This window comes from Rutidosis leptorrhynchoides, chromosome 9, assembly GCF_046630445.1.
Source record: "Rutidosis leptorrhynchoides isolate AG116_Rl617_1_P2 chromosome 9, CSIRO_AGI_Rlap_v1, whole genome shotgun sequence".
NCBI lineage: Eukaryota > Viridiplantae > Streptophyta > Magnoliopsida > Asterales > Asteraceae > Rutidosis > Rutidosis leptorrhynchoides.
This window is the reverse complement of record NC_092341.1, coordinates 8,010,407-8,023,684: the sequence shown is the minus strand read 5'-3', so window position 1 is coordinate 8,023,684 and position 13,278 is coordinate 8,010,407. Positions and strand designations below refer to the sequence as shown.

Here is a 13,278-nt window from a genome sequence, read left to right as displayed (position 1 = left end):
TTTATTTGTTTAAACATATCCAAGAATTTGGATTGCTCGGCTTCAAGTATTTCTTTTCTCATTTTACTCGGATAAGGAAGTGGTGGTTGGTATGGTTTAACACAAGGTTTTGCCTTAACTGTGTTATCTTCATTAACATTTTCAACTACCAGTTCTGTTTCCTTCTCTTGCTCAAATTGTGGTTCTTGTGGAGTAGTAATAGAGTCATCAGAATTTACAGGCATTTTAGGTGGTTTAAGCGTAATACCACTTCTCGTGGTAATGGCTTTAGCTGTTTCATTCCGGGGGTTAGCATTTGTATCTCTAGGTAGACTTTCCGGTTTTCTTTCACCTATCAACCTTGCTAGGTTGCTTACTTCTTGTTCCAGATTTTGAATAGAAGCTTGTTGATTTCTAAATGCTTGAGCATTTTGTTCATTGATTTGTTTCTGAGATGTGAAAAATTGAGTTTGAGATTCAACTAGCTTCGACATCATGTCTTCTAAATTTGGCTTTTTATCATCGTTTTGTGGTGGTTTATTTGGAAAAATAGGTCTTTGCTGATTGTAAGTATTATTAGATACTTGTTGATTGCTAGGACCTTGTTGGTTGTTGTATGGAACATTTTGGTTATAATTCTGGTATTGATTGTAGTTTGGTCTTGGCGGTTGATAATTATTTTGATAATTATTTCCAGGCCTTTGGTTTATGTATGAAACATTCTCTCTTTGTTCCATTGTTTGTTCAATACTGAGACAATCTTTTGTCAAATGTAGTCCTCCACACTGCTCACAACTAATTCGTATTGAGTGAATATCTTTAGTCATCTTTTCCATTCGTCTCTCGATAGCATCTATCTTTGCGAAAATGGAATAAAGTCATGGCTAGAATCGGCTCTAGCTGCTTTAGATGATCTAACAATATCTTTTTCTTGGTGTCACTCATGTGAGTGGGAAGCAGTGTTATCAATAATTTTGTAAGCTTCAGTTGCGGTTTTCTTCATAATGGAACCACCAGCCGCTATATCGATGTCTTTTCGTGTAGTGATGTCGCATCCTTGGTAGAATATTTGTACTATTTGATAAGTGTCTAAACTATGTTGCGGACATCCTCTTAACAACTTTCCAAATCTTGTACACGCCTCATATAGAGTTTCATTTGGCTTTTGTGTGAACGTAACAATTTCTTCTTGAAGTCTCACGGCTTTAGATGCCAGAAAGAATTGTTTAAGAAAATTTTCAACTAAAACGTCCCATGTATCAATCACCCCTTCAGGTAACGATTCTAACCAATCTTTGGCTTCTCCCTTTAAAGTCCAGGGAAATAACATGAGATAAATCTGTTCATCCTCAACTTCTCGGATTTTAAATAGAGTACAAATCCTATTAAAGGTTCGAAGATGTTCGTTTGGATCTTCTCTGGCGCATTAATGTCTGGTTGAGTAATGGCATGACCATGGCCAGTGCGTTTAGCTCTCATTCGGTCTTCCATACTTAGAGGTTCCCGATTTTTCATGATTGAGTTTGTTAAATCTGAATCACTAGAGGATTCTGATTTAATGGTTTCTTCCTCGACAATCTCTGGATGAGTGATTTGTGGTTCAGGAGGAATGATTAGTGGTTCAGGATCTCTGAATTGTCCCTGAATATCCTCCGGATTCTCAATTGTGAAGTCGGGTTCAAAAAATGGATTATCAGAAATTTGAATTTGAGTACTTGGTCGACTAAATGACGATTCTAAAGAAAAATCAATGGCGACAATATTGGCTAGATGTCTTGATCGAGTTACAGGTGGTGAACGTATGAAAGGCGGTGAACGTTTTGCTCGGTGCATTCACATAATATCCTATTAGTTATAAAAATAAAAATTATATAAGCTATCAAATTAATAGACTTTTCTGATTTTTTCCACGTTTCGAATAGCCAATAGATGCAGCAGGTAGCCAGGACCCTTTAAATCGGAAGCCCACAACTCGCCACTAACAAATCTAACTATTACTACGAACCAGAAAATTTTGGATGTCTATCAATTTAACCGCTTAAAATAATTTTTTTGTTTTGAAATTTTAGAGAAGAAATAGAAAATTCTATGTCCTAAAAACTAGAGCGTCGAGAAATAAGAAAGAAAAAGAGCGCGTCGAAAAACGTCAAAAAATAAAAGGTCGAAAAATAAACGTCGAAAAACAAACAGTCGAAAAAATAAGAAAATAAGCGTCGAAACTAAGTATTCTTAAAAAAAAAAAAGTTGCGTCTAAAGGATTTAAAACTTAAAAGGAATTCTATATCCAAAACGGCAATAACTTAAAAAGGCACTAAAACTTAAAACGGCGTCGCAAAATTCTAAAGCACTTAAATCTTAATCTAAAGAAAAAGCACTTAAGGGATTTTACGGCAAAGCCTAAAAATCTAGAAATAAAAATAACTACGGCAAATACTAAATTTAAAACTAAGTACGAACGAAAAACATATAAATATTACGAATAAACGATTAAAACATACAATTTATAAAAAGAAATAAAAAGTAATAAAATTACAATTTTATAAAAATATTATTTTTATATTATTATTTTATAAAAGAATTAATTTTAAAACTAACTAAAACTTAAAATACAAATTAATTAATAAAACTAAAACTAATTAATAAAAACTAATTAATTAATTAAACCCTAATTAGGGTTAATTAATAATAATAATTAATAATACTCCGTAATTAATGCTGTGTAGTACCAGGTTCAGACGTGTCAGAAGCCCTCGTGCGGTCGCATGAGTTTTATGCTCCTGGGCCATGCGATCGCATGGGGTGTGGATCCAGGCCAGCTGATTGGCTGCTACAGTATTCGGTCCTTTTACTTTTTTTCTGATTTTTAAATTTTTGTTTTTAATTTAAATATAAAAAAAATATATGTAATAAAAACTTTAAAAAAATTACTTATTAATCTTAATTTTTAACAAAAGAAAAATAAAAATATAAACTTTTTAATTTAAAAACTTAAAAATTTAGAAATATATTTTTTTTTTTTTATATTTTAAAAACTTATATATTTTTACAAAACTAACTTAAATTTTTTTTTTATTTTTTTATATTTTGTATATTTAACAAAATATTTTTACAAAATAAGAAATATTATATTTTTACAAAAATATCTTAAAAACTAATTTTTTTTATAGCGTTTCGCTTTCGGCGTTGTTGAAGATTCCCGGCAGCGATGTCAAAAATACTTGATGTTAAAGCAGAGGGGTACAAAATAGTTATATTTTTGTTGCGAAATACTATTAAATACGATACAATTTTACACAAGTTATTTATTTATTTATAGAGTGGATATACCTAAACCTTGCTACAACACTTTATAGGCAGTGTACCTAATCGTACAGTAGTGTAGTTTTTAGTAAGTCCGGTTCGTTCCACAGAGAGCTAGCCAAGTTTAACGCTATATTTTTAAACTATATATATATATATATATATATATATATATATATATATATATATATATATATATATATATATATATATATATATATATATATATATATATATAAGTAGTATTATTATTATTATTATAAAGGGGGGTTTTTACCGTTTAATGACCGGTTTGTCGATTTTATGTCTTAACTCACAATTAAAACCTAATGTAAAATATTAAAAATAAATATAACTTAATTTAAAGCGTAAAGTAAATGACGATAATAAAATTGCGATAATTAAAAGTGCGATAAATAAAATGACAGTAAATAAAAGTTGCGATAATTAAAAAGTACGATAATTAAAAGTGCGATAAATAAAATGACAGTAAATAAAAGTGCGACGAGATATAAAATAAAGGAATTATGCTTATTTAAACTTCCGTAATCATGATGTTTGACGTGTTAATTTTAATTTATTACCATGGGTTAATTGTCCTTTGTCCTGAATTATTCGATATGTCCATCTGGTTTTTATCCATAACAGTCCATCAGTCATAAATATAAAGTGCGAGTGTCCTCGTCAAATTATCCTTATATCCGAAGTCAAATATTCCAACTAATTGGGGACTTAAACTGTAATAAGGTTTTAATACTTTATTATCAATTACACCAAGTGTCCTTGCATGTAATCCACCCCTGTTTTAATGAGTCCATTGACTATTAATCCATTCCCGTGTCCGGTTAAATGAACGATTATTAGTATTTATAAATATCCCGCCCATCGTGTCCGATCGAGTGTATGTGGTTATTTATAATTACGTCCAATTGTAAATCTTTATATTAAATTAACGAACTATCATTCAGTTAAACAAATATAAAGCCCATTAATAGTCCATAGTCCAATTTCTACAAGTGTCGTTCTTTTGTTCAAACCCCAATTATGGTCCAAAGCCCAATTACCCCGTCTTTAATTTTTAGCCCAACATCATGATTACTTCAATTTAAATAAGCATAATAATAACTTAGCTACGAGACATTAATTTAAAAAGGTTGAACATAACTTACAATGATTAATAATAGCGTAGCGTTACACGGACAGAATTTCGACTTACACATTTACAACATTCGCTAACATAACCTTATTATTATTAATCTTAAATTAAAATTAAAATTATAATATATATATATATATATATATATATATATATATATATATATATATATATATATATATATATATATATATATATATATATATATATATATATATATCGTGAGAGAGAGATTGAAAAAGGAGTATAATTTCGGCCAAAACACGCAAAATTTATAGATGTGGCCAGATTTTGGGAGCCATGCGATCGCATGAGCTTTGTTCTTCCAGGCCATGCGATCGCATGGCCAGCTGGATCCAGCCCAAATGCTTTTGTTTGCTAGTTTGCCGACGGTTTTAATAAATATATAATATATATATATATATAATTTTAAGAATTATTTATATATTATATTATATTTATGTGCATAGTTGACTTGTAATTTTAGCTCCGTTGCGTCGCGCGTTGAGAGTTGACTCTGGTCCCGGTTTCGGATTTTCGAACGTCCTTGCGTACAATTTAATATCTTGTACTTTGTGTTTCGCGGCTCGTACTCTTGTAACTTTTAGACGTTTCTCATCAATAATTTGAACCACTTTGATTGTACTTTGTACTTTTTAGCTTTTTTGGTCATTTGCGTCTTCAATTCGTCGAATCTGTCTTTTGTCTTCACCTTTTATTATTTAAACGAATATCACTTGTAAATAGAACAATTTCAACTAAAAGCTTGTCTTTCTTGAGGGACAAACGACCAAAAGTTTGGTGTTGATTAGTATATAGTGGTAGTGGTAATGGTAATTGAAGGGGTATTGTATCCATTTAAAATGAGATTGAAATGAGAGGGGTTAAATATATGACAATTAAACTTGTAGGGTGTAAATGTAAATTAAATACTTATAAAACCGATACACGTTTCCTTTTCTTAAGTTTTATTGTCATTTTCGTTGCAAAAAAAGAGCATGCCAGCTTGCTTTGTACTGTACGACTGTACACTTTATGTCTCTTCTCCCCATCTCTTCTTCTTCTTTAACTTCCCCAAAATCATAAAACCCTAACCTTATTTTTCAACACTGCACCTTAAAAAGGAGGTCTCCTATAACAATAAGAACAGATCTTGTGACGATTTGAACAAATCTGGTGTCGATTTAAAAAATTTACGTGTTGACCGCTGGTTGACCGTCGGTTGCCCACCGTTGACCGTCGTTGACCGAGTTTTTGACCGAGTTGGAGTTCGAGAACTCGGCAAGCAGGTGAAAACGAGAACTCGGGGAGAACTCGCCGATTTATTCCGAGTTTTACAACAGTGTTTTTAGTACAAACTAATTCTATTATGTCAAAATTTCAAAAGAAGCAATATCTATAAATATAATTAACTAATCATTTTAACTTCAATTGACAACATGAACCCGGGCGTTTATATAGTATTACAAATATTATTATATTAACGTAATTTTTTAAACTTATTCGGAAACTGTAAATTAATTTGATATTATATAAAATATCATTCATAGATAATATTATAATATTAATAAATAAATATTTATATTTATATTATAATTTATAACATATATAATAATACTTTGTAATAATGTCTACTAATTTAATATTTATATTAAATCAACGCATCGTTTAATATAATTTGATAATAATAATAATATAATATATAATATTAATATTAATATTAATATTATATGGTAATACAATATAGTATTTTAGGTAATAAAATTTGTATATTAAATTGAATTAGAAAATTTAATAACTCGATTAATATATGAAAATAACTGATAGATTGACACGTGACAGGAATAAAGGAGGAGTTGACATGTGGCGTGAATTAATCAGAATTTGACACGTAGGATTATTGTTACACGTTTTATATAATGTATAGATAGATAGATGGATATTTATGTTTGTCACTATCTTTAGCTAAGCTTTAGTTACACTAGAGATCACAAAATGGGCGGGTCGAGGACTTAGTAACAATAAAGATGACCTTTCCAAGTTGAGGACCCGATCTATAAAAAAAAACACAATCCAAATCGAACCATTCATACGCAAATTGCAAACTCCTCCCGAAATCATAGATTTCTTGTTCCGTTACAGCCCTAGTGACGAAAGTTAAATAAAAATCAAAAATAAATTTTTGTTTCGACAACATGAATTCTAATACAATAGAGTTTAACATGTCTCAAATCCTGCAACTACAACGAAACTTAAAGTACAATAACACCAAACATTTAATTAATCAAATGCTTAGGAAGTTCGATAGTTGTATCTACGGAGTTGAACAAGTGAGGATGTGCGATTTGAATTTTTCCAGCTCGTCGATAACCTCATCTTTTGGCCTATGGATTAAATCAATCATCCTCCATATCTGCACAGTCCGTCATAAAAGAATATTTGACGTATTCGATTCCCATATGTAATATATTACTTTTTTGTTAACAATTATGGGAAATATAATATATTTCTGGTAATAAACAAATAATCCTACCTGCAGAGTTCCACCGCCACCGGTGCTTTCGCCGTCGTCAGACACACTCACAATAGTCCACGGATCATGTGAGTTCCAGTGAAAATCGACTACCTTATCCCTGCAATCATAAGATGAATATCAGTAGCTTCATTTGTGCAAAATGGGTGGGTGTGGGTTTTTCAAAATTCAAGCGGGGTTTAGATCAGACAAGAATTTGTCCGGTTGAGTAACTTGACCAGACATCTCTTTGTTCGATAACGAAACATTTGTTTGGGTCTAGATGATTCTCTCGTTACGCGAAACAGATTATTGCTTGAGTCTATTTGATGTGTTTTGGTTCAGCCTATGAGGCTTGGTTGTTTATGTGATTGTTATACACGTGGCATGTCATGTGTATATACTTAGTCTTTCATGCATTATATTGTACTTATTCCATTAACCTGCAATTAATATGCCAAATGGACTATACCAAATAAGAGATAGCAATTTCAACCCATTAACCCAATTTCAACCCATTAATGTAAAATGAGAGAGTATCTTGGGTTATATTTTATTTTTATCTATAATGGACAGGGCAAAAGAAACAAACAGTTTATCTCAAAGTGTTGACAGTTTTATATGAATATATGGAGGTCTCTTTAAAATATTTATTACTGCTAAAAAACTAGAGACAGGCAATTGGAAATTACATAAATACTGTATATATGACTTATTATTGATCTGCAGATATTAAGCAAAATGAACTATAGCATATGAAGAAGATGGCAATTTCAACCCATCAACCGAAAAAAGAGACTAATTTGTGGTTTATATTATCTAAAATGGGTAGGCAAAAGAGACTAAATTGTGGTTTATTTTATCTAGAATGGGTAGGCAAAAAACAAAAACAGGTCAACGGATAGAAATCATCAAAAAGTGTTGACGATTTTCTTTGTGAATATGGAAGTTTCTTTAAATTATTTGCTGGTAAATAACAAGAGAGGCAAATGCAAATTACATAAATACTGTATATATGACTTATCATTAACCTGCAATAACTATGCAAAAATAGGCTATACCAAAAGACGGAGGCGGAAATTTCAATTCATTTACCGAGAAAGAGTGTAAATTTGGGTTATAAATTATCTATAGTGTGCGGGGCAAAAGAAATAAACAGGTTAATGAGTCGAAAGTCTTCCAAAGTGTTGACAATGCTTATACACTCCCTATTTTATTATAATAAAGAGAGAATTTATTCTTCAGTAATATAGTTATAGTTATAGTTGTTGTAATCATATTTGAACACTAATTAAAACTATAAGGGCTGCATTGCAGGTCAGCCCAATCTGAGTTGTTTTACCCAAATATAAAAAAAAAAAAAAAAAAAAAAAAAAAAAAAAAAAAAAGCAGCTTTGTACCTGTGTCCAGAGTGACGAAACAAAAGTCCTGGTGCAAATTTCGAGGCCGGACCAGAACGTTCACTGACCTGAACATAAAACAAAGATGTTTAAACCACATTAAACTGGAACAAATAACAAGTACGTAAACAATGAACAGAAGCATGCAAAACAATCCATACAGATTTTAAACTCACTAGCCCCTAGCATTTTTAGAAGAGGCGATAATTTTTAATCTATTAAGTTGTTCGCAACTTCGCATTCAAATACGCTGCCAAAAGTATGCAAATTTGCAAGATGACCGGAAATAAAACGCAGTTATGTATGGCTTCCAACCTTATTGTGATCCCAGATGTTCAAGACACCATCCTCAGCCGAACTTCCAAAAATAGACGATTTGTGAGGAGACCACTGAAATATATTATTTAACTCCATCAATAACGATAAATAATTTAGTATCATGATAAGTGCTTATTTTAAGTCAGAAAACTCATTATTACCTGTACGCAAAGAACAGATGCACTGTGATTTGTAAATATGTGTACGGGCGATCCAACCCCATTAGAAGTGAGACTTCGACGATCGAACAAGCGAACGGTGTTATCAGCCGATCTGAAAACGACAATGAAGTTTAATTTCTGGAGCTCAGAACCAAATATATATATCAGCTAGATTAATTCTATATGATTAATGAAACCACCCTTGTGGTCCAGTGGTTCACCCCTTTGCACTTGTGCATTGGGATGGGGGTGGGGAGGTCTCAAGTTCGAGTCCCTCCCCTTAAAAATATTCGTGAGATTTATTTCCTGAAAGCCGGATTGCCCCGGGGAAGGTTTTACCGACCCGTATTCAGGACCAAGGTCCGACCGCCTGCCCCTCGGGATGGTATAAGGTTCTGATCCCTGTAATGCGGTTCGGGTTTCCTGCCCGAAAGCACGTGCGTGCGTGGCAAATGAGAGTATTCGATGCCAACAACTTGCCTTTCAAAAAAAAAAAAAAAAAAATTCTATATGATTAATTTTCCAGGTCATTTAATTCAATTTAAAATTAAAAGGCCTTGAGCTATATGCAATATATACACAAAAAGGTAACATATATATATGATATACCCGGTCAAAATGAAATTTTCATCAATGGGGTTCCAATCAACACAGTGGATATCAGCATCATGAGCTTTCTCGAGCTGCAGAGAATAATTAAATAAACTTACATAATTTTTAACAACTGCAGTTTTATAGGGAAAACAAACGTTAACCACGTGAGTCATTAAAAAATATCAGAAATATTAGATGTGAAAATTACCTTGACAACGGGAGAAAACCCGGTTCTCGCATCCCATAAAATAAGACAAGAATCATCACCAACACTACAGAACTCTTGCGCACTTCAACACATTGATAAAAAAAATGAACAAAGTTCGAGTTAGCAAATACAAGTGAAAACAATTTAAATAGAAAACATTAAACACGGTATAATCATGTTACAAATGTAATCAACTTTTGAGACCTCGAGATAAATAGAAACATGCTCACGTTATAAAGACGGTGTGAGTTACCTAGACGGGCAGAATTGTACATCCTCGACAGTATCTTGATGCCCTTGAAATACGCCTCTTGCTTGAACTTTGGGGCTCTCGGTAAGTTTATCATCAGCCTTTGGGCTTTTACCACCGTTAGATCCTGCGACAGAATCGGTTGCCAAAGTCGAGATATGATCATGAATACTCCACAACACAACTGACTTGTCCTTGCCTGTTACAATACAAAAAAACGATATTAATTATTTAGTGACTAATATGCATTGAAAAAAGTAGGAAAAAAATATGTAATTGCGATGCATCACCTCCAGAGAGTACAAATGGTTCACTTTGGCACATAGCAAGAGCAAATTCTGCATTTTCTTGGTGACCAGTCAAGATCTGAAAGATAATGAACGTAACAAGATCAACTTTCAGCCTCGAGAACTTAATAAATTGATAATACAGTTGTATAAACCCAGATGACCAATTAAATCAACAAATCCACATCACAAGAAATATGCACTCGAAAGACTCTAACACTAGGATATGGCAGAAAGATATAAAAGATGAATGAAAGTTAAAAGAGAAATGTAGAAGAAGGGCCCACCAGATCAGGATGGGACTCAGCGGCCCCTAGGACAGCGTGTCGGTTGGGTTGAGCTTCAACATCCCAGATAAGTATCTGGTTGGGAACAAACACGGAAAAATAAAGTCAAATTGATATAAATACCGCATACAAACAAAATGAAACAAGGAAACTATATGCATACATCAGGACTGTCTGTGTGTGTGGCTACTATTTTGCTGTCTTGAGGAAGCTCTCTGATACGATTCACCTTTACAAATACAAGAAATGTCAAAAAAAGCGCCTTGATCAATGAAATTGCACTAGACACGGAAAATGCAAAGTATATACATAAATGGAGATACAAGTATGACTTATAAGCAAGGTTGAAAAAAGACATGAGATAGAGACGAGTTGGTCAAGACCTTGAAAGGTCAAGTCGGTTAAGACGGACTTGACTGTTACATATAAATATTTAAACATAAATAATTTAAGAATAAATGATTCACAAATAAGATGATGTGGTGTTAATTGAAATAATATATTAGTTTTATATAATGTTTTCTATAATTATAGTGTATTTATTAATTATTAATTGATCTTTAAGGATGCTATGTAAGTCGGGTTTTTTCCAGCTAATCTTTAAAATTTGACCCAACTTTGACCTGAATTTTGACCGTTGCCCGACTTATTAAACATTTTTCTTCGAATCGGGACGGGCTAGTCACCAAACCGCCGCATCGACCGCCTCAACTTCCGTTTACAACCATGCTCATAAGTTTCTAGAGAAAAAGAGAGAGAATATAGATAGCATTATGTAGATTAGATTGCAATACCTCTCCAGGATGAATGATGGTTTTAAACTTCTTTACAAAGGGAGATCGTGCTTCTTCATTGAACTAAATCACAATTGGCCAATTGTCGAATGTAACAGATGTTAAATATCAAAACTTGGAGCTCGTATAGTGAATTACTAACGTGAAGTTACATAGGATATACCTGTGCTATATGTTCAGCAGCTGCAACTCTTGGTTTAACAATTTCACAATTCGCTATCACAAGTGTGTTTGGAACACTACCATCAGTCTGTTAGCATATATGAAGGTGAATTCAGTATCAATAAAGAGCTTTACAAACCACATTACCTTTAAAAAAATTTATTTTCCATATTAGGAAAGAGTTTCATTCACCTGTTCTGAAAGGTAGAGTCGTTGGCGATTCTTGTAAGTAGCTTCCTCTAGCAGTGGCCCCCATCTATCAAAAAAGGAATGTGGCTAATGTGAGTGACATGCACTATAAGTCTATAACGCAAATTCACATAACCCTCTAATATAATCAAGTTACTACCTAATTATATTTTAGTGTAAATGACACAAAATCATTTCAGAAACTCGATCCTTTATTCAGTTTATTGTATTTAAGTTATTTTTACCACCAAAAACAGACCTTTTTCATCAATTTAAAAGGTTGAAGCTCTTAAGTTGTTTTGTGATTAACAATTTTTTTCTGCTGTGATGCTTCACAAGGTAAAAAAGGCCCATATTTTATGTTATGATGCGTGAATGTAGTCCGAAAACCATCGTCAAACATTTTTTCTAAAGTCATGAGATGATGCTGCAAAAGGTATAGATACCCTAAATAGACAAAAAAAAAAAAAAAAAAACTGTAACTGAGTACCCCAGATAAGGAAATATGTAAAGTTTGGTACTTTCTTGTGGCATTCACCATATAACTTAAGCAAGCTTCAAAATAAGCAATTTCCCAACAACCCTTGAACCAACCCCAAACTTAAAGATTCAAAAAAATCAATAAAGATATAAACTTAGGTGTTGCTTGTTTTTTAAGATGTTTTTGTCTGAAGATCTGCGGACCATCTCTGTAATGAAGATGTGGTCTAAAGGTCTGTAAGTTATGCTGAATACCGAAGCTGTTTGTTTTTATGTCTGCAAAATAACTTAATCCTATCTGCAGCACTTAGAAGCACATTTCTATGTCTGCGAAGATTGCAGACAGAATAAGACATTATTTTATCTTATTTGTTTAGAAAAACAAACAGTCTACAGTAAAAACGTCTACGAGCAGGCACACAACATAATCACCTTAGTAAAACCCTGATGACTAATTTAACAAATAGGGTTTAAGGACCTGCTTGGATTCTAAAAAGTTGACACATTTAAGTAATTAACATACTGTATGTAATAAAAGTATAAAAAGGGAAGAAAAAAATAAATGGAAACCCTAAAAATGGTGAGAATAGTAGTGTAGTGAGGGACCTGCAAGAAAGTGAAGGCCAAAGAAGGTTGTGATTAGCGAGCCAATCGTAGAGAATCGGGACCAAAGACTTCCATTGTGTGTAACGTTCGTTGACTGATGGTTGACCTCCTGCTTTAACACCTCTGTCCTTCATTTTCTCTCTTGATTTTGTCTCTGAGATTCACTGAAGCTATTATGAGTACGTTTGTGAGTGTTGGTGAAAGTAATTGTTTGACTCAATATAGTCAAAAACTCAATACGAGGTTTATACTTTTGACTAGGAAAGTCAATAACAAGTTAACAACTCAATGATTTACGAGCAACGATGTGTTTATGATTTTGAGTCAGTGAAGTGAAATGTGTGTTTTCATTCGAGTAATGTGGGAGTATTTATAGTGGAAATTGAAAAACTAGCAGTTTTGGAAAATGTTGATTTGTCTATTCAAGTGTATGAGATTTTTGTGAAAATGTTGAGTTGTCTATTAGAGTGTACCACATTTTCGCGAAAATGTTGAGTTGTCTATTCAATTGTACCAAACAATCTCGAAAAATAATGAGTTGTCTATTCAATTGTAACAAACTATCTTGAAAAATAATGAGTTATCTATTCAATTG

At 32.5% G+C, this 13,278-nt stretch overlaps 1 protein-coding gene across 1 annotated transcript; it reads right to left on the bottom strand.

The window, feature by feature from the left end:
- Positions 1–6,492: 6,492 nt before the first annotated feature.
- Positions 6,493–13,007, bottom strand: LOC139865751 (WD-40 repeat-containing protein MSI4-like). The gene is made up of 15 exons (XM_071853850.1): positions 12,684–13,007; positions 11,601–11,664; positions 11,410–11,496; positions 11,247–11,309; positions 10,616–10,681; positions 10,453–10,527; positions 10,169–10,244; positions 9,882–10,077; positions 9,629–9,710; positions 9,436–9,509; positions 8,827–8,938; positions 8,663–8,737; positions 8,348–8,415; positions 6,969–7,068; positions 6,493–6,848 (listed from the first exon to the last, which is right to left on the bottom strand). The coding sequence occupies exons 1-15, from the start codon at positions 12,815–12,817 to the stop codon at positions 6,750–6,752; spliced, it is 1,371 nt and encodes a 456-aa protein (XP_071709951.1). The 5' UTR covers positions 12,818–13,007; the 3' UTR covers positions 6,493–6,749.
- Between the last annotated feature and the right edge of the window lie 271 nt (positions 13,008–13,278).